The sequence below is a fragment of the Sus scrofa genome, chromosome X (assembly GCF_000003025.6).
Source record: "Sus scrofa isolate TJ Tabasco breed Duroc chromosome X, Sscrofa11.1, whole genome shotgun sequence".
Lineage (NCBI taxonomy): Eukaryota > Metazoa > Chordata > Mammalia > Artiodactyla > Suidae > Sus > Sus scrofa.
Window position 1 is genome coordinate 20564704 of NC_010461.5, and position 21446 is coordinate 20586149.

Consider the following 21446-nt stretch of genomic DNA (forward strand, 5'->3'; position numbering starts at 1 on the left):
TACAGTTTTTAAATAGCACAGGTAGAATTCCCTGGTGGTGCTGCATGTTAAGGATCCAGCATCACCACCGCTGTGATGCGGGTTCAATCCCTGGTATGGGAGCTTCTGCATGCCACAGGTGTAGCCAAAAAAGAAGAAAGACAAAACAAAAAACAAACTCAAAAGCACAGAAAAACATTAGAAGGATTAAAAATGATCAAACCAAGGAATAGTTATTGACCATCTAACAAGCATGTAATGAGTTACATGTAAGTTAAAGGTGTAAGACACAAACCCTCACCTCAGATCGCTTACAGCTTAAGAGCAAAGGCACACATGCAGAAAGCTTTCTGAAATTATTCCCGATCTTTTGGGATATAACTTCCCGAATTTTCTCTTCTGGCTGTTTCTGTAATGGCCCTGATCTTCTTACCCTATATCCTTTTTTTTCCCCTTTCAAAAGTGATTGCTCCTCAGACTTTGATAAATAACAGCCCCAACTTACTACCTTTAACTAACTTAAAGGACATTTTTTTTAATGGCCACACCTGTGGCAAATGGAAGTCCCCAGGGCAGGGATTGTATCTGAGTTGCAGCTGCAACAATGCCAGATCCTTTAACCCACTCGGCTGGGCTGGCAATCGAACCTGCGCCTCCGCAGCAACACCAGCCGCCACAGTCGGATTCTTAATTCACTATGCCACAGCACGAATTCCAAAGGACATTTTTAAGCAAGAGTAGCATGTCCAGTAACTTAAATTGTGTGGCTTATGGAAACCCATTCATTCAGCCAATACCTGTTGATGTTTCATGTACAAATAATTGGCAAATCTTAAGACTGTTGGCATTATTATTTTTGAAATTACAACAAGTATCTTTTTGGCACAATTTAATAAGGTTGCACAGTGTTCAGAAGTATAGTCTTGAGTTTAGAGATTTTCATGAAAAATGCCTTTTAGGAATATTTACAAGTTAAAGATATGTTTGGTATAGAGCTGGCTGTATCGTCATTAGAACAGTATTTTGATATTGTTGTGGTTATTAAAACTAAAGAAAGAGATAGTTTGGTTCGCTTATAGTAGTTCTACTATAGCCAAAAAAAAAAAAGGCTATTTTTTAAGGCAGTAATTAAGTAAGGTTACAAATGTCCTTGTTTCTTTGTTCTATTAAATCTATCTGTGAGTCCATACTGTTAATGCAGCAGCTAAATTTTTTTCTCTCTTTGCAGATGCATATGAAACCGCCAAGATGCTTTGTGAACAGTATTATCTGGTAGCTCCAGAGCTGGAAGTTGAAGAATTCAATGGTAAAAGAAAAATAATTTTTACCTTAAATACCCAAGAAAAGCTGACTGAAAAATTGATTATACCTGAGCTATAGTTCAGTGAGAACCTAAAATTATGCTGCTTTTTCATCTTTTCTATCTTTTTAAAACCTTTTCTATATCTTTGGTCAGTGAGTTTTTAAACAGGAATATGTTATCTAATAGAATACAAGTTCTTAGAACAGAAGTAATCAAGGTAGAAGATGTACAAAGATATAAATGAGCAGTTCTCAAAACAACAAATGCAGTCAATAAACATTTGGGAAAATGTTTAGCTTTACTAATCAAAGAAGTATAAACACAGAGAAATGACATTTGTATCTTTCAGAGTGGCAAATTAAAACATTTTAATGCTTTGATTTGGTGCCAAGAAAAAAACTCTCTCACCAACACATATATTTTGGGTATAAGTTTACATTGGTATAGCCTTTCTTCGGAAAAAAAAAAAAAAAAAAAGGCTGACAAAGTTCTTGCTCTTTGGCTCAGTAAATTCAATTAATAATGGTTATATTCTTTGGTCCAGTAAATAAACTTCAGAAAGCTTATTATAAGAAAATAGAGATGTGCACAGATGTATGTGTTAAGAATAATGATGATAGTGGCTTTCTCAACCCAAGTTTTCTACTGTAGAGGATTATGTAAATAAATTGCAGTATACTTGTAAAATAGAATACTATGCAGCCATTCAAAATAATGCTTTAAAGAATATATTTTTAAAATTTTTTATTATAATTGATTTACAGTGTTCTATCAATTTAAAGAATAATGTTTGGGGAAAGTTGAATTTTTTTTTTGAAACACAGGCTATGAAATTTTGCAATTGTGCAAGTTCATTGAAAAATAGGTTGAAGAATTTATAACACGAAAATACAAACAACAGCTCTCTGGATAGTGGAGTTTTAGCTAATTTTTATATGAGTTATATGAAACTATGTTTACCTTTTACTTTTGTTTTTTTTTTATTTGTAAGTTGAGAAAGAGACATGCTTAAGATTTAAAAAAAAAAAGTGAAAGTCCCCACTGCTTTCTCTCCCATACAGATTTTATTTTTTATATAATTAGGGTTGAGGCTACATGAGTTCTTTAACTTGTGTATTTCACTTCACCTTAAAGATCTTTGCATATTACTGTCATTTAGAGATTATCCATAGTATAGATTGTCATAATTTAATCATTTCCCATTGGGTGAACATTTAGAATTTTCTAATTTTCCCATATTCCACATAATGAGCATGAAGGGGTGTGTGTGTGTGTGTTTGGAAGATAGGAAAATCTGTGAATGTATGAAAGTATTTCTGTAGGTTAGATTCTGAGAAGTGGAGCAACTGAGTCTTAGGGTAAGGGATCTCAGGGTATGGCATTAAAGATAAAGCACATTCCCTCTCAAAAATATTCGAGAAATCTGTTTCTCTTATAATGAGATCAAAATGTGAAGGCTTTAGGCTGCTGTTGTAAAACAGTTGCCCCTACGTTTTACTAGGAGGTATGGAATCAAAGCTACTTTCAAAGTCTCTGAGAAGAATTGTACCCCTATTTTGAATAAATACACTGCCAACACCAAGTGGATTTTGCTTGAGTATTCTTGAGTAGAAGCATTTTTTTTTTTTTTTTTTTTTTGGCTATACCCATGGCATATGGAAGTTCCTGGGCCAGGTGTTGAATCCAAGCCACAGCTTTGACCCACACTGCAGTTGCAACAGCACCAGATCCCTTAACCCACTGTTCTGGGCTGGAGACTGAACCTGCACCTCCACAGAGACAACGCCAGATCCTTAACCTGCAGCACCACAGTGGGAACTCCAGAAGCATCTTGATATTTTGATTCTTCCTACTGGCTTGGCAGAGCCTGACCTCACTGACCAGATTTCTGTTGGTCAAACATGGAACTTAAACTCACCAGTAATAATTAATTGCTCTTTTGCATGAATGGCAGCTCTACTCACTCTGAAGCCCAGAGCAGCGAATCTGGTCTTGCTGATTCCTGGGTGCCAGCTGTGTCAGCACATTCCTTCCCAAGAGAGGCTGTCAGGCCGAGCAGTACACCCCACCAGGGGAGAAGCTTTCCACCTCTTTTTGGCACTATCTCATGCATGATTTTTGAAGCCTCCTTTCCCTTCACTAAGAGAAATGAATGCTGGTGGTTATAGGTAGCGTCTAGTTTCAGGTAGCGTCTAGTTTCCTGTTGCTTTGGGCGATGTGTCCGTGATTTCTGTTTATTACTTCTTAAATGCCAAAGCTCTTTGCACGTGCACTTAAGGACCGCACTTGATCTCTTAACAACTTAGCTCGGTGTTAGAGACGCACGTGGGAGGTTGGTCCTGAACCCCTTAAGCGGACACTGTGCCACTGTGTAATGGCACAGCTCCAGACTGTGTAGATTCCGTGTGAGTTAGCATCGCCTCCACTTTCAGGATGCTTCTGGCACGCGAGGGCATCTTTAACAGTAATCAGTGGTAGAGCTCGCTGCCCTCTTCTCTGCGCTTCAGAGGACTGAGGTGCCATTAACCCCAAAGAACAGTTTGTTGCTACCTGAGAATTTACGTTCTGTTAGTTTGACCCATCACCTCATTTTCTGAGTTTTGGATTTTTTTTCCTTTCCCAATGTAGACCCCCGAGAAAGCAGTAAATAGGATTATGTAGAATGTACTTTGTGAACGCCGTCAGTATTTACCAGTCATCACTGGAATTCTGAATGTTGGGGGCTAGCTACAGTCAACTTTCTTTTTTATCCTTTTTGTAACACATTTAACAGAACATTAAAAATAACAGAATTTTATTTGCCTCCCACTGGGTTTCAGATCTTTGTGCTTAGATACCTGTGGCAATGCATGTGAGTTGCCCCAAAGACAGGTAGGTGGCCATTCCATCATGTTCTCATTTCAACATTGCCATTCTCTTGAGAAATGACTTGGCAAAACATTAGGCAAATATTTTTGCCTTAATTTTTTTGCATCCATGTGGTAAGGTAACATGGCTTAGGGGAAAGATGTGAACTTTGTAGCCGGCCAGCCAGGCAGTGGAAATCCGGATTCAAGTCCTTTCACTTCCGACACTCAGCTGCCTCGTCTGTAAGCTTACCTTGGGAGGTGATCAAAGGGTAATGTTTCTGAGGCTGCAAAGAGAGCACCAGGCACATGCTCGAAATTTAATAAAAGGTGGCTACTGGAAGTCAGGGCTGACCTGAGAAGGAGAAGACTCATGGTTACCAATTGCATTTTTTTCATCCTTTCTAAATTAGTCTCTCTTGTCAAGAAGTTGATTCATAGCTTTAAGGAAAAGTAAAAATTTCATTTCGCAGTATGTACACTTGTTAAAAGAGGGTTTAATAGAAAAGGTATGCAGCTATCTTGGGATCTTTTACCTCTCGTTTCCTCATATTGGATACTTTTGTGCATATTTTTGGTCAAGCGATGCTATACAAGAATCAAGAAGCCATTGCTAGTAGCTATGTTAGCACTGTAGAATTTAATTTTTTAGTAATATAATAGCCAACATTTATTGACTGCTTACTATGCAGAAGGCTCTGTGTAAACTAGTTTGTCACTATCATCTCATTTAATCCTTATATGAACCCAATGAGATATATTCTGTGCCCATTTCAGAAATGGATTGCCAGAGGCCCAAGTGGGTTAAATTCCTATTAACGTACAGCCCTCCCTCCATGTCTGTAAGGGATTGGTTCTAGGACCCTCCATGAATACCAGAATCCATGGTTGCTCAAGTCCCTTATATAAAATACATCCAGACCTCCATATCCGAGGCTTCACATCTGCACATTCAATCAACTGTGGATCAAGTTTCTCTTACATTTCTCTCAAATGAATTTTCTGCTTAGCCGCCATTTTTTTTTCCATTCTTAGAGAAAATCCCATCTGAAAATAAAGTTCTTTTTATCCTGTGTAGAGTTCTGTTGGCATTTATTAAATGTCATTTCAACTAATGGTATTTGGAGCAATGACTGTGCAAATAGAGACTTTATTGTATTTCTTGAGTCTTGAGCATGAAAAACCTGGGCCATTTTTTCCACTGACTTTTAAAATGCAGCCTTAGATGGTAAACTCTTATTCCATTTGTGTCTTATTTTAGAAAGCCAGCAAACATCTATTAAGGATCCACTACATAAAAGCCACTAGACCCAGGATTAGGGGAAGCATCATGGATAAAAACACTTGACATGGTTTTAAAAGGAAGGCACAGCATCTAAACTACAACATTCTCAAAGAAAAGCATGGGTAATTGAGCAAGCCTTCAGATGGCTCCTAGAGGATGCTGGGTGAACTGAAAAACAAGCAAACAAAACAAAAATAAGATATTTTAATTTCCCTGAGATTTGTAATGAAAAGTTTGAATTTAGAAGGCTATTTATATAACTAATCGTGCCTTCTGGTACAAGACAGACAAAGCTTTCAGCATGCTCCCGAGGCTCCATTTAAAAGGACAACCCACAGAATGGGAGAAAATCCTTGCAAATGAAGCACCTGACAAAGGGTTAATCTCCAAAATATACAAACATCTCATGGAACTTTATATCAAGAAAACAAAAAACCCAATCAAAAAATGATCAGAAGAGCTAAATAGACATTTCTCCAAAGAAGATAGACAAATGTCCAAAAAACACATGAAAAGATGCTCAGCATCACTAATTATTAGAGAAATGAAAATCAGAACCTCATTGTCCAGTCAGAATGGCCATCATCAAAAAGTCTATAAACAACAAATGCTGGAGAGGGTGCAGAGAAAAGGGAACCCTCCTACACTGTTGGTGGGAATGTAAATTGGTGCAGCCACTATGGAGGACAGTATAGAGGCTCCTAAATAAACTAAGAATAGGGCTATTGCATGATCCAGCAATCCCACTCCTGGGCCTATATCCAGAGAAAACCTAATTCAAAAAGATTCATGCACCGCAATGTTCATTGCAGCACTGTTTACAATAGCCAAAACATGGAAGCAACATAAATGTCCATCAACAGAGGACTGGATGAAGCAGTTGTGGTACATATGTGGAATGGATTATTGCTCAGCCATAAAAAAAATGAAGTAATGCCATTTGCAGCAACATGAATGGACTTAGAGATTATCATACTGAGTGAAGAGAAAGACAAATATCACATTATATGACATTTGTGGAATACAATAAAATGGTACAAAAGAACTTAAAACAGAAATAGACTCAAAGATTTGGAAACCAAACTTACGGCTACCAAGGGGGAAATGTGGGAGGGAGGAATAAGTTAGGAGTATGGGATTAACATATACACACTATTATATATAAAATAGATAAGTAACAAGAACCTACTGTACAGCACAGGGAAGTCTACTCAATATTCTGTCATAACCTATATGGGAAAAGAATCTGAAAAAGAATGGAGACATATTTTTTGTATTATATATATCTGATTCACTTTGCTATATACCTGAAACTAATACAACATTGTAGTCAGTCAACTATACTCCAATAAATTATTTTAAAGAGACAAAGGAATACAAAGAAAAACAGCAAAGAAACTAGGGGATTCATCAGTGGGCCATGGATCCCACCTCCTGCCAAAGGGTAACCAGATAGAAGTACACTGGCTAAATAACGGGACAAAGCAGAAGAAGCCACAAAACAAGAGGCTGCAGTAGAAATGGATCCAGATTATCCTGGAAGAACCCTGGGAGCAGAGCTGGGAGGTACAAAGGACTGCGTGGGGAAGTCAAAAGATAGGGATTAATTGAAAGCTGGTCTCAGAAACATTGTAAATCAACTCTGCTTGAATAAAAAAAAATTTTTAAAAGAAAGCTGGTCTCATGTGTGGAGTAAGAATGGGTGATGGGGGAGCAGCTTAACTGGCTGATCTCTGCCTGCAAGACAGCCATGAGCATTTCCCCCCTGGGCAAGAATCAAAATCAGCGTTGTTTCTTTAAGAAAACCCTGGGAAAAACTCAGGCTGATCATGTGAGTGTCATTATCCCCCAAGTAAAGCCCTCTTCATTCAGGCATTTGGAGGACCCTCCGGTCAGAGGCCAGCTTGCTGTCTGCTCATCCTAAAGCCAGTAGAAAAGTCTTGACCAGGTACATAGAGCTCCAAGTCAGCCTTCTCCCTTAAGGGAGAGCCACAGCGGGGAGTGAGCACCAGCTCCTCCAGTGGATAATCCAGTTCCTCATTCTTCAACAAGAATATTACGACCAAGGTGTCTCAGACCTCAGGCGAAAACCAGCAGCAGGGAAGAAAACCTGATTAGCCTTAAGTTTTTCAGCTGGGCTGTCATGGTCAGAAGATTCCCTCCCCACCTGCCTTTCTAAATGCGGAAAGAAAATGATTTCAAACCCCACTTCTGTCCCTCTAGCTAAACTTCCAGTCAGGTGACTCAGGTATAAGGATTGAGAGCTGTATCTCCTATGCACGCCTTTCTCTGGTGGCTTATGTGACTGCCCTGACGGTGTGTGTGGTAACATTCTTGGAGTTCCCATCGCAGCTCAGCAGTAATGAACTCGACTTGTATCCATGAGGACACGGGTTCGATCGCTGGCCTTGCTCAGTGGGTTAAGGATCTGGCGTTACCATGAGCTGTTGGTGTAGGTTGCAGACGTGGCTTGGATCCTGAGTTTCTGTGGCTGTGGTGTAGGCCAGCAGCTGTAGCTCCAATTCGATCCCTAGCCTGGGAACCTCCATATGCCAAGGGTGCAGCCCCCCCCCCAAAAAAAAGCCTATAGGCAAAGTACTGAAGAGTTCATTAGGGTTACAGAACCAGATATATATAACATCAGCTGAAAGGCGGAAGAAGTGGTATTGAGTGGCTGCCTCTGTGAGTGGACTTGGGAGTAGATGGGAAAGGGTTAGAGGGACTTTTACCTTTCTTCTTTTAAAAAAATGTTTAAATATCCTTTGTACATTAGTCCCCACTTTTCCACGGGGGAGGCATTCCCAGACCCTCGGATGCCTGAAGCCACCGTTGGTGCCAAATCTTATCTGTATTTTGTTTGTATCCTGTACATACATACCTATGGTAGTTTTTTTTTAATCAGTTAGATACAGAAAGATTGATAACAATAATAATAAATTGGAACAATCATAACAAAATATACTGTAATATATGTTATGTGAATGTGGTCTCTCTCCTAAAATATCATACAAATGTAATAATGCCTTTTCCATCTTAACTAGGCACTTACCACACACTGCAGCCATGTGATACCTTTGTAATTTGAAGTGGGACAGCAAATTGAGCACAGATTCCTTTTTCCTCGTTTACAGTTTCACAGACAGAAGATCATTCTTACTCTGGATCTTAGCAACCTCAGCATATGATTTTTTTTCCCTTGCTTTATTAAGTTGAGAACATTCTCCTTTTCACTTAAAGGAAGCACTTCACAGCTTCTCTTGGTGTATCTGAATATCCAGCATCTCTCTTCTTGCACTTTGGCGCCATTATTAAATAAAGTAAGAATCACTTGACTACAAGCACTGCAACACCAAGACAGAGGATCTAACTACCGAGTTGGCTACTGAGTGTCTAACAGGCAGGATCTCTCAGACAAAGGGATGATTGATGGATCAGGAGGGTGCAGGATTGCATCACACTTCTCAAAACTTAGAAATTGTTTGTTTCCAGAAGTTTCCATTTAATACTTTCGAACCTTGTTTGACCACAGGTAATGGAAATTGCAGAAAGCAAAACCATGGTCAAGGGGAGACTGCTGTATATATCAGTTAATACTTTTAAAAAGAACCAATCATCAAAAAGTTCAGGATTTGAAATCAAAACCCTTTGTTCAGGTGTCCAGGTTTAGGCCTTTTCTGTTATCGTGGGCAAGTCATATAGCTTCGGCAAAGCCTGTGTCCCCAGCCACCCACCCTCTGAGCCGTGCAAGCTCTTCATAAATCACTAAGAACTAGACAAATGTTTGCTCTCCTTTATATCACTGTTTATTAGAGGAAATGAATCGAAATTATAACATGGCCATTCTACTTGAGAAAGTTTATGCAGTTTCAGTCTCTCAATGATTTCCGGTCACGAGGAGAGAAGGAAGGCCTAAATTTTCCAGTATCTATCCTGTAGCCTACGCTGTTTCTAGTGTGTGCCATGGGATTTGGGGTTTCTTGGATTTTCCTCAGAAGATCCCTGACGCAAGGAGAAAGGACCTTAGATCCCTGGGATTTGTCTGCTGGCTGCTAGTAGTATGCCTCGTTCGTCATAATTTAACAGAACTTACCGTCGCTGTTTAGTCCAGTTCTCCAAGAAGGCATGGCCCTTTTCCTCCGTGGCTTCACATCGCCCTGGCTGACCCCTGGGGTCGGTGGTAGTGGAGGGTGTCCCCCCTTTTGAAAACCACCACGTGCTATTTGGATGGCATTATGAACGCTATGATGTAGGGGATGCCAGTCCACTTTGGCTCAACTAAGTTCCAAAAAGAGAAATTTGCCTAAGAGCGCATAGCTGCTAAGTGAAGGAACTAGATTTCACCCCAAGTTTGTTGGACTTGAAAGCACATGCTCTTGCTCCACCTGTCTTGAGAAATGGAAGCCCAAATTAGGCTTTTGTAGAGTTCTTTTTTATGTGCTTGGAAAATAGGATGCAGACAACATTCTTGACTTCCTGCTAGTTTTGGTCCTTGCTCATTGACGGTTTTGTCTCTGTTTTTCAGCCAAAGCTCCAAACAAACCTATTCAAGTAGTTTATGTGCCCTCACATCTGTTTCACATGCTATTTGAGTTGTTCAAGGTAAGTGGAATTTAAAAACATGGAAAGAAGTCTTCATTTTAAATTACTTTGATTCAGGGCATAATGAATTCATTAAATTAACATAAGAAAAAGGTTTTGCATAACCATTTAAAAATTCTATTTCTGATATCCTGTGGGTTTTATAATTTGTACACTGAGATGAAAAATTGCTGTGTACAGTATAGTTTTTGTGGCTATTAGTACATATTGATTTTGAAGCTTAATTGGACTTTAGTGACTTTATGTAAAAATCCATCCTGTCTTTTCTTCAAAGAGGAGATTAGAGATGCTTTTTAGTTTCCCAACCTGGCAGAGGTTTTCTTGGGGGTAGGCAGAGCAAAATAAAGACACCTTCACGCATTTTCATGTCTCTGAACATCAACCATGTTGGTGCTTTAGCAATTGTTGCAGTCCTGAAAGACACGTTAACACTTTTACACATTTGAGTCAGTTCAAAAATTTAGAAGGTTTGACAGGCAGAGAGGATAGATGTGGAAGGGCTGGACCTCAAAGGAACTGCCGCGCCCCCCCCCCCCAAAAAAAGAAGAATGCAAAACTTTGCAGACTCTTGACAGCTTAAGCTGTTGCTTTTATTAACCAGTAGCTAATGGCATGTGAGTAGCAGTATTACAGGCACAAGGCATTTGAACTGAAGTTCTATTTCTTCCAGTGTGTAAAACACCTGAAAAATCAGTTATGCTGATTTGCTTTCCCAAATTATAATGTTACTTACTGGATGTGACACAAGGTTGAGATGGGCATTGAATTGTGAACTTCCTCCTCAACAGCTGTGGCTTTTTCATAATTTCTTTTCACTTGACGTTTCTTCTCCTTTATTTTTCCCCCCAGCCAAATGATCACTTTTTGTGGGAAGCATGAATCCTCTCAGGTTGCTGCCTTCTTTTGAGGAAGGGTGCTCTGTAAAGGCAGACTGATAATGGGATTTAAAGCACATCAGTGAGCCTTTACAGCCTCATTACACATGATAAAAAAAAAAAACTCTCTTGGTTAAGAGTTGAATAGTTTAAATGCTTTACCTAAAGCGCAAACAAAAAGAGAAAAGACAGAAAAGAAAAATAAGTGTTTAGCATGATGGATGAGACTAAAATGAGATGAAAACCACAGAAAATTTTTCCTTGATCTGAACACATGTTTAGTTAGGTTTCTTTGGGGCGGTGGGGGAAATGCCATATAAATCCAACTGCTCTCTGCCCTGCAAAAGAATTGTTGTGTGTAGCTAATCTTTTGCTAGTTTCTTTTTTTAAAGTTGTAGTTTGTGAGTTGGTGGTGTGCTAAAAAAAAAAGGTCTTATGATTTCAGAACTCAATGAGAGCAACAGTCGAACTATATGAAGATAGAAAAGAGGGCTACCCAGCGGTTAAAACCCTTGTTACTCTGGGTAAAGAAGACTTATCCATTAAGGTAACTGCCTTATTTTCTCTGTGTATTTGAGTTGTCAGTTAATTTAATAGTGTGTAGAAATCAAGGAATCAAAGGGAAAGGAAGAGAACTGACATTGAGTGTCTTATTTGTAAATACTGCATTAGATCCTTGGCTTAAGTTACTTCATTTAAATTTCATTAGAGGGAGTTCCCAGCATGGTTCGGCAGAAACGAATCTGACTAGTATCCATGAGGATCCAGGTTCGTTTCCTGGCCTCGCTCTGTGGGTTAAGGATCCAGTGTTGCCATGAGCTATGGTGTAGGTCACAGACGCGGCTCAGATCCCACATTGCTCTGTCTGTGACATAGGCTGGCAGCTGCAGCTCTGATTCGACCTCTAGCTTGGGAACTTCCATATGCCACTGGTGCGGCCCTAAAGAGACCAAAAAAAAAAAAAAAAAAGTTCATTAGAACCCCATTTTTTAGGGTGGTTGCCAAGATCTCAAACCCAAGCCTATTGGATCCTAACCATACTTCCCTGCCTCCTTTGTTTTACACTGTTCGCAAAGGGGCCATATTGCACGGTGGAGGGGGGGAGGGCGGTTCAAGCCCTTGCATGTTTATCTTATTTTATTTTACTTTATTTTATTCGTTTCATTTTGTTTCATTTTATTTTATTTCTTTTTAGCGCCGCACCCGCGGCATATAGAAGTTGCCAGGCTAGGGGTCAAATTAGAGCTGCAGCTGCCAGCCTACACCACAGCTCACGGCAGCGCCAGATCCTTAACCCACTGAGCGAGGCCAGGGGTTGAACCCACATCCTCGTGGATACTAGTTGGGTTCTTAACCCACTGGGCTACAACAGGAACTCCTCTTGCATGATTTAGAATAATTTCATATGTACTTTATTTCATGAACTCCTTGTCTCCTACTAAGTATAGATTGACCTCTTCTTTTTCTTTCTTTCTTCTTCTTTTTTTTTAAAAAAACATTTTGTATATTACAGATAAGTGACTTAGGTGGTGGGGTCCCACTACGAAAAATAGATCGTCTTTTTAACTACATGTATTCAACTGCTCCGAGACCTAGCCTGGAGCCTACAAGAGCTGCCCCTCTGGTAAGCATCTAAAACTGCTGCTTAGAAAAAGACCATTAACACAAGGAGGGACAGAGCTGCCCCCTTTCCCCTCGGGCTGTTGGATTGGCCTTGTTGAATTTGAATGTTTTCCACATGGTTTGAAGGAGGGGGGAATTTTAGGCTTTCTTTCTGAATCCCTTGGACTCAGATTTCTTCTCTAATTTGTGTCGAAGAAACACTCAAAGCTAAGTGCCTACCTCCCCAGTACAGAGAAAAAGCGTGTCCCTGTGGTTGAGACTGTGCCAGGCGCTCCCCTTAGAGGGGGTGGAAGCGTAATTGCAGGTGAGCAGGGAGCAGCACAGCGTGTATGGCTGCAGCTGGCCCTGGGCCCTTTGGCGCTGCATACCATTGAGGCCCAAATCACCCAGGGCCTTTGAACTTCCCCTGCCAAATTTGTTTATATAATTAAAATGGTAAATTATAAGCACATTACATTTTTTTATATGAAGTAACATAAGCAGGAAACATATGGGTGGCATGAGCATTTTCTGAGCCCTTTCTGTCTCGCTGTGGAAATAACCTTCAGCTCTATTAAGGCAGTGAGGAAAGCCTCTGGTTACCATGGCATCATTTAGATGCTGGTAGGGCCACACTTTCTTCCCCCGCTGAGTGTTTCTAATTGAGAAACAACGATTGAACCCTGTGTCATTAAACACAGCAACATATCTATCAGTCGGCAAAATGGTTCAGGGTATAAATTTTCATTTTCAAGTCCTACCTGACTGATAAGTACATAAGATCATATTTTATTTGTATGAATAAAATCCAACCCTTAGCATCCTTTTTTTTTCCGAGACAGTTTAACGCAGCATGTTGAAAACAGAGAAAAAGTCATTTACATAGGATTCAAGAAAATTCTTGAAAGGCAAGAATTTTGAAAGGCATTGTCTCAACCAGTATCTTTTTCGTTTGTTTGGTTGGTTGGGTTTTTGCTTTTTTAGGGCTACACCCGAGGCATGTAGAGGTTCCCAGACTAGGGGTCAAATCGGAGCTGTGGCCGCCAGCCTATGCCACAGCCACAGCAATGCCGGATCCAAACCGTGTTTGCAACCTACACCATGGCTCACAGCGACGCTGGATTCTTAACCCGCTGAGCAAGGCCAGGGATTGAACCTTCGTCCTCATGGATACTAGTCAGATTCGTTAACCACTGAGCCATGATGGGAAATCCTTGACCAGTGTCTTAAATGTCAAAAGGAAAAAACAAACAAACAAAACACGACAAGCAAGCAAATCTAGAGCCTTCCCCAGTTGTTGGAAAGGAATATAGATCATCTGTTCCAGGTCTCAAAATAGCATCTTGAGGACAGCTGTCATGTCATAGTTTTTTAAAAATGAAACTGAGCAACTGAAGTAAGAGATCTTTACAAAGTATGCATCCAGCCTCCCACGTTATAGATGAGCCAGTGAGGTTAGTGCCTTGCCCAAGATCATGAGCTCATCGTCACAGCTGGCACTGGCCATGTCTGCATTCTTTCCAGTGTACCGTGTGGCTCTCCTTTTGAAGAAATGCCTCCACTGGCATCTCTCCCAATCACTCCCAGTTGGTCAGATTGCCTCAGCTTTTACATGGGCATGTGAATATGTACTACTAGGAAACATAATTTCCTCATCAGACACCTTGCGATGTTACAGCTCTGTGCTGTGACACACGCGTTTCTTTTTTGGCTGTATCCTCCTAGCCCCCTCCTCGTGACCCTTTGACACCCCGGGAAGACTTTCTTGAACCTGACCGAATCCAAGGTAGAGGCTCCTCCTTTGTGTTCTGCAGAACTCTGGGCTTACCTGCCTCCTCACACACAGAACTGCTTTGGGAGTTCTCTGCTGTTCCCTGGTAGACCTGTGGGCAGGCTCTAGGCCCTGCTGGAGTGGGAGAGAGAGAGTTTCTAGGCCTCTTCCTGGAGTACACTGGTTTCTTTGCTCTGGTGACTTCGGTCACCATTGTGGCTTTCTCATATTCACCCCTGGCCACATTCTGCCAGTCCTGTAGCCCTTCAGTGACAGTCACTCTGTCACATCCAGCCCTTAGGGTTAGGCCCTACCCCGAGGAAGGAATCTAGGCAAGATGTTAGAAAATGGTCGAAAGCCACAGAGCTCAGTAAAATTGCTGCTCTCTGGCAGCCAGGATAGTTTTGCTGTGTCTTAGGCACTGTGCCCAGACTTTATACTTACCGTTATCATGTAATTCGTAGAGCAGCTCTGAGGTGAGCTTTTTATTACATTTTCAGATGAGAAAACAGTCTCAGAGAGGTTGAGCAATCTGCTCACAGTTGCACAAAATGGGCATTTCACCTCAGGTCTTGTCTCTACCTAGAGCCCAAGCATCCACTGTTGTGCAAGTGGCTTCCCCACTGGACTTAATCCCAGGGGCCAGAGCTTGCAAACAGCCCCTTCCTCTCCATCCCAGAGTTGTTGAAATCAGTCTCAGTTGTTCTTATTGTTCTTGTCAATATCAGAGACCATTTGTTTTCCCCAACAACCTGTTACTAATAGTCAGAATTCTGTGATCTAGGAGGAGGTATTGGGATTGTTGTCTTGTCTCAGAATATATGGACTGCCATATGTCAAAATACTGGAGCATCCTCAGAGCCTTAGAAGTAGCTCTTAGGAGATTGCTTTCTTTTCATTGTGTTAGCCTTGGTACTGGTAGATATCAACTTCTGTACTGCTCAATTTAATTTTCACTCTAAAGGACAAATAAATCAGATAACGGAACTTTGGAATGATGTGGTTTAGCTTGATTTCCAGTTCAGATTCCACTTGATTTGGGATTTGCTTCAACAGTGCTAAAAATGTGCTTTAAAATGCTCAAAAATCGGAGTATTTCTATTCTTTTCCAAACATAGGAGTATTTTTGAGGGTAAAAATAGATTGTTTGCCGTAGATGAGCACGTACATCATTGTAAAGGCTGGGTCCATAATGTATTTGCTGTAAATGTGAATCAATAATTTATTTTAATCTTCCAGATGGCCCTCAGATGAAACATGTTAGTGTTTTGTGCTGTGTCACTGGTATTAATTTTTTCTTTTCTCTGTAGGCTGGATTTGGTTATGGCTTGCCAATTTCTCGTCTGTATGCTAGATATTTTCAAGGAGATCTAAAACTTTATTCCATGGAAGGTGTGGGTACTGATGCTGTCATTTATTTGAAGGTACTGCATTTTATTTCTGGTATAGGAAGGCATCTTTACTTTTTAAAGCTGTAAGTCTAATACCTAATGGAGAATAGCACTGTACCATCTTTTTTTATTTTATGATTTTTATTTTTTCACTCTAATTGATTTACACTGTTCTGTCAATTCCTACTACTATATCATCTTTTATATTTGGCTCAAAAAATTTACTCCGGTTTTTTTTTTTGTTGTTTTGTTTTGTCTTTTTGCCTTTTCTAGGGCCGCTCCCGCGGCACATGGAGGTTCCCAGGCTAGGGGTCCAGTTGAAGCTGTAGCTGCCGGCCTACACCACAGCCACAGCAACACGGGATCCAAGCCACGTCTGCAACCTACACCACAGCTCATGTCAATGCCGGATCCTTAACCCACTGAGCGAGGCCTGGGATCAAACCCGCAACCTCATGGTTCCTAGTCGGATTCGCTAACCACTGAGCCACGATGGGAACTCCCAAATCTCCTCCAGTTTTATGTGCAAATCCAGTTACGTTCTACCCCTGATGTTATGCTTCGGTATAGCAAAATAGGAAACATTGAGGATATAACAATTTAAATATTGATTTCTTTTAAAACCATAATTTTAAGCTGTGATTTTTTTTTAAAACATTGCATATCCATTGAAGGATTAATCTAAAAGCGGACAGGTTTTCATAAACCAGAGTCTCTTAGTCTTTTGCGTTAGAAACTTGCTGGCTTTCTGAAAGTTACAAGAATTCAGTGCTCATGATATGGTTACCTAAAAGGCTGATACACTAACAAAGTTCTCTGAAACACAAGTTTTCTCATTCCTTGATGGACTTTTCTTTCCTTCTACACTCTAGAACATTGGGATTATTTTTTGAATAGGTGATAGAGGCACATAGTACAAAATTTAAAAGCCACAAAAGGGAAAACTAAGTTGCTCCCATCAATGGCCCTGAACCACCTGGCTCTCTTTCCTACAAGGGACCATGAGTACCACTTTCACATGGATCCTCTTAGAAATTGATTCTGCATTCATAAACATTGGGGGAGAAATCTAATTTTTCACACCAAAAACTTTTTTAGCACTTTTTTTTTTTTTTTTTTTTTTTTTTTTGCCTTTTTAGGGCTGTACACTCGGCATCTGGAGGTTCCCAGGCTAGGGGTCCAATCGGAGCTACAGCTGCCGGCCTACACCACAGCCACAGCAACGTGGGATCCGAGCCAAGTCTCCAACCTACACCACAGCTCACGGCAATGCCAGATCCTTAACCTGCTGTGCGAGGCCAGAGATTGAACCCCAGATCTCATGGATGCTAGTCGGGTTTGTTAACCACTGAGCCACAAAGGGAACTCCCCTTTTCTTTTTTTTACATTCTAGTATATCTTGGAGCTCTTTCAATATAATTTTATGTTAAAACTGGCTCCTCCTTTCTTTTTTTTTTTTTTGTCGTTGTTGTTGTTGCTATTTCTTGGGCCGCTCCCGCGGCATATGGAGGTTCCCAGGCTAGGGGTCGAATTGGAGCTGTAGCCACCGGCCTACGCCAGAGCCACAGCAACGCAGGATCCGAGCCGCGTCTGCAACCTACACCACAGCTCACGGCAACGCCGGATCGTTAACCCACTGAGCAAGGGCAGGGACCGAACCCGCAACCTCATGGTTCCTAGTCGGATTCGTTAACCACTGTGCCACGACGGGAACTCCTGGCTCCTCCTTTCTAAGAGCTGCATAGTGTGTTAGAACATAAGACAGTCGGGTTTTTGGAGTGTTTATCTTAGATGCCAGTGCATGCATATAAATGATGTGATGTTTGATATCACTTTATGAGCTTATATTTATAAATCTACTATGTATGAAACTTTATTTCTTCAGGGCTCTCTGGGAAGGTGGTTGCCCAGGGACCAATAGTGTTTGATCTCAGACCATGTAATCAAGGCAATTGAGTATCTGACATCAGTATTAAGGGAATTAAAATGCCTTTGGTTCTGATCATGTGTACTTCAGTACTGGTTTTCTGTGAGTGGATGTTTTGAATTCCTTTAAAAAAAAAAAAGCTTTCATTTCATCCTGGCCTAAGTAAACGTAACTAAAATGTAGTTTGAATTTAACTCCAAAAATAATGTATCAAGGTTTCTCATTCTTTACCGTGTAAAATTTGGGTTAGTGTTTCATGTGAGAAGAATGACACTCTCGACCTTGGGTATATATTTTTGTTTTTCCCTTAGGCCCTTTCAAGTGAATCATTTGAGAGACTTCCAGTTTTTAATAAGTCCGCGTGGCGCCATTACAAGACCACACCTGAGGCTGACGACTGGAGCAACCCCAGCAGTGAACCCAGAGACGCTTCCAAATACAAGGCGAAACAGTAATTTTCCACTTTTCTTTCGGTTATAAAGTATCTGATTTTTCTCCAGAGTGTACCAGCCAGATGATTGACATTTTCAGCCACATCTTTATAGTTTTATCCCTTGAAAAGCAAAGTGATCCCTAAAGAAAGAAGGCTTGAAGTAGCTTTTTCAGCCCAGGGAGGAAAAATAGCAAGAGTTGGACAGCCAGAGTAGCAATAGAGGCCCTGATGTTCTCAGAGTCCTTGCTCTATGGCGGTATGGATAGCAGTAAGTGGGGTTTATGCAGTCATGAATCTTATTTCAAAAGTAATTAAGTTTCTAATTGTCATCATCCATAGAAATTGACTGAAGAATGTTTAGAGAAAATCTGTAGGTGGGTTGTAACTTGAAAAATAAAGTTAAAATAATCAAAATATGGTTTGGGAGTTCCCGTCATGGCTTGGCGGGAATGAATCTGAAGAGTATCCCTGAGGATGCAGGTTTGATTCCTGACCTCGCTCAGTGGGTTAAGGATCCAGCATTGCCATGAGGTGTGGTGTAGGTCAAAGACATGGCTCGGATCTGGTGTGGCTATGGCTGTGGCGTAGGCCAGTGGCTACAGCTCTTGATTCGACCCCTAGCCTGGGAACCTCCAGATGTTGCGAGTGTGGCCCCCAAAAAGACAAAAATAATAAATAAAATGTGGTTTTTATCCACCCTAAGGAATATTTTATTCACCCTTTAGAAGGAATAAAGGTCTGACGCATGCTATAGTGTAGACAAACCTTGAAGTCTTTATGCTAAGTGAAATAAGCTAGACCCCAGAGGACAAATGTTGTATGATTCCACCTACGACTCCACTTACAGGGGGTACCTAGAAACATAGAGTAGAGGTTGCCGGGGGCTGGAGAGAAGGCAGAAAGGGAGGTTAGTGTTAAATAGGACAGAGTTTCAGTTGAGAAAGTCTGGAGATGGACGATGATGATGGTTCTACAACACTGAAAGTACTTAATGCCACTGAACTGTACCCCCCCAAAAAAACCATTTTTTACCATCTTAACCAGATGGTAAATTTTATGTACAGTTGACCACAATAAAAAATGAAAACATGAAGAAGGAAAATTATCAGTCACAGGATGAGTTTGACTACTTCATGGTAATAAGGACAGCAATCCAATCTTTGATTTCTAGTCGTTTTTTTTTTTCCTTCCGACTACCTTTAAGCTCCAACTCTAGCAACAGCAGGGGTTCTATTTATTTAAAATAACCTTTTAGTAATAGAAAAGCAGTATATGGGAGTTCCCATCGTGGCTCAGTGGAATCGAATTTGACTAGCAACTGAGAGGACGCAGGTTCGATTCCTGGCCTCGTTCAGTGGGTTAAGAATCGGCATTGCCATGAGCTGTAGTGTAGGTCACAGACAAAGCTCGGATCTGGCGTCGCTGTGGCTGTGGTGCAGGCCGGCAGCTACAGCTCCGATTTGACCCCTAGCCTGGGAACCTCCATATGCTGCAGGTGCAGCCCTAAAAATAGAAAGGAAAAAAAAAAAAAGGCAGTATATGTACATTGTAAAACGTAAGAAAATATAAACAAGAAAAAAAGAAAAGAAAAACTGCTGTATTCCCACAACCTAGAGATGACCATTCTTAAAGTTTTCTCTGTGTTCTTCCATATATTTTGCTTTCGGTGTATACGTATATGTGTTTTTCCCCAAATGAGATCATACTTTTCATACTGTTATACAACCTAGCTTTATTTCATATAACTATCTCCACCTTTCCATAATTTTCATCATGAAAATTCCTCTGATTTGTCCAAATGACAAATCAATTCCAGGACCACATAACACATCTACTCAGGTCTCAAGTTGTCTTTAATCTAGAACAGTTTTTCATTGCTGAGAGCCCATGCCACTTGTCCTCCAGAAATATCCCACTTTGATTTGTTTGATTTCTTCTTTGAAATATCATTTAATTTGTCCCCCTTTCCCTGTATCTCCCGTAAACCACAAGTTCATCTAAAGGCTCAATGGAGAATTTTTTTTGCTAGACTGATGATAATTCAGATGATGACTGTTGGATCCCTCCATAGTATAGTTCATTTTCCCTTCTCAACCAGAAAGTAACCTCCTTAGTGTTATTTTGGCACCATGCAACCATCACCTAGTGGTTTTTAACACCACTTGATAAATTTGGCCTGAATCTGTAATTTGATTAACATTCATAAAATGATGATGAGTTTTTTTGTTAGCATCCTTCCTTTGACAATTACTAGTTGACATTCTCCTATAAAGTTCTTCCTCATCAACTAAGGCCATTTAGTTTTGAAGCAGTCCCTTCTGGCAAGACAGGATAAGCATTTAAATCTTTCCCTTTAATTACCAATTTTCAAGGTAAGACGTTGACTTAAAAGCCGCCTTAAATGGTGACAAATGAGTTTCTGCCTTTCTCTTTTTGAAAACGTTATTATAGATGTTATAGATTTTTATGCCTTTAATATGTTTTAATCAGTGTTTAACATGTATATATGTACATGCTCATATATACAAGTGTGTGTGTGTGTGTGTGTGTGTGTATGTGTGTGTATAAGTATACAAATCTTAAGTTTGTAGCTTGATGAGTTTTTACATCTATATTTCAAGTACCCAAAAAGGCCACTTTCTGGACAAACTCTACTCCTTCTTCCCTCCCCATCATGTAACCATTATTCCAGCTCTATCACCTATCAATATATCTGACTCTCTCGCTTCTTGAACTTAAAAACAAAAGGAACATGTAGTATGCGCTCTTTTTGTGTCTGGCTTTCCATGAGGTTCGCTCATGTCATTGCATGTAGTGGCCATCTTTTCGATGCTAAAACTGACACACCTTTGGCCAAAGAAAGCTATTTTGAGCCACATCCTCTGTGTTCCATTGACAAAACCCTATTCATCTTTGAAAGCTTCCTTGCTTTCTGACCCAAGACAATGTTCTAGGCTCTTCTTACACTTTGTCTAGAATCAGCCATTTTCCGCAAGGACTCCTGTTTCCTTTTAATGGGTATTAGAGACCCTCATCTGGGAGTTGGCGGTGTACATACAGTACACCTTTTCTAGTCTCCCTTTCTGGACAGGTATAAATATATACCTTTTTTTTAAGTCAAAGTTCTTTTTCATATTTTTGTTCAATTTTAACATTACAGTGTCTCTCCCTGTAATGTAATATTTTAATTACATATATTTCCTCTTACCCTGAAAGCCTTGATTCCTAACCCAGTGCAACAGAAAGGTATGTGTATACAAATATAGTTGATTTAGCTTTGTGATTTTGTACCATTATAGTAGTATTGGTCTTTTCTGATGAATAATATAAAGGATATCTATATTGATGTTCATTTTATTGATTTATTTATTTTGGCCACGCCTGCGGCTTGCAGAAGTTCCTGGGCCAGGGATTAAACCCGAGCCACAACATTGA

At 40.3% G+C, this 21446-nt stretch overlaps 1 protein-coding gene across 5 annotated transcripts in view; it reads left to right on the forward strand.

Annotated features, from left to right (window-relative positions):
* Positions 1-21446, forward strand: part of PDK3 (pyruvate dehydrogenase kinase 3) — a 112288-nt gene that overhangs the window by 78499 nt on the left and 12343 nt on the right. For all 5 annotated transcript variants that reach the window (XM_021080538.1, XM_021080537.1, XM_013986015.2 and 2 more), the window contains 6 exons: positions 1208-1285; positions 9936-10012; positions 11333-11434; positions 12401-12511; positions 15571-15684; positions 17890-18029. In XM_021080538.1, coding sequence (XP_020936197.1) covers positions 1208-1285; positions 9936-10012; positions 11333-11434; positions 12401-12511; positions 15571-15684; positions 17890-18029 — 622 coding nt within the window. The remainder of the gene's footprint in view (positions 1-1207; positions 1286-9935; positions 10013-11332; positions 11435-12400; positions 12512-15570; positions 15685-17889; positions 18030-21446) is intronic.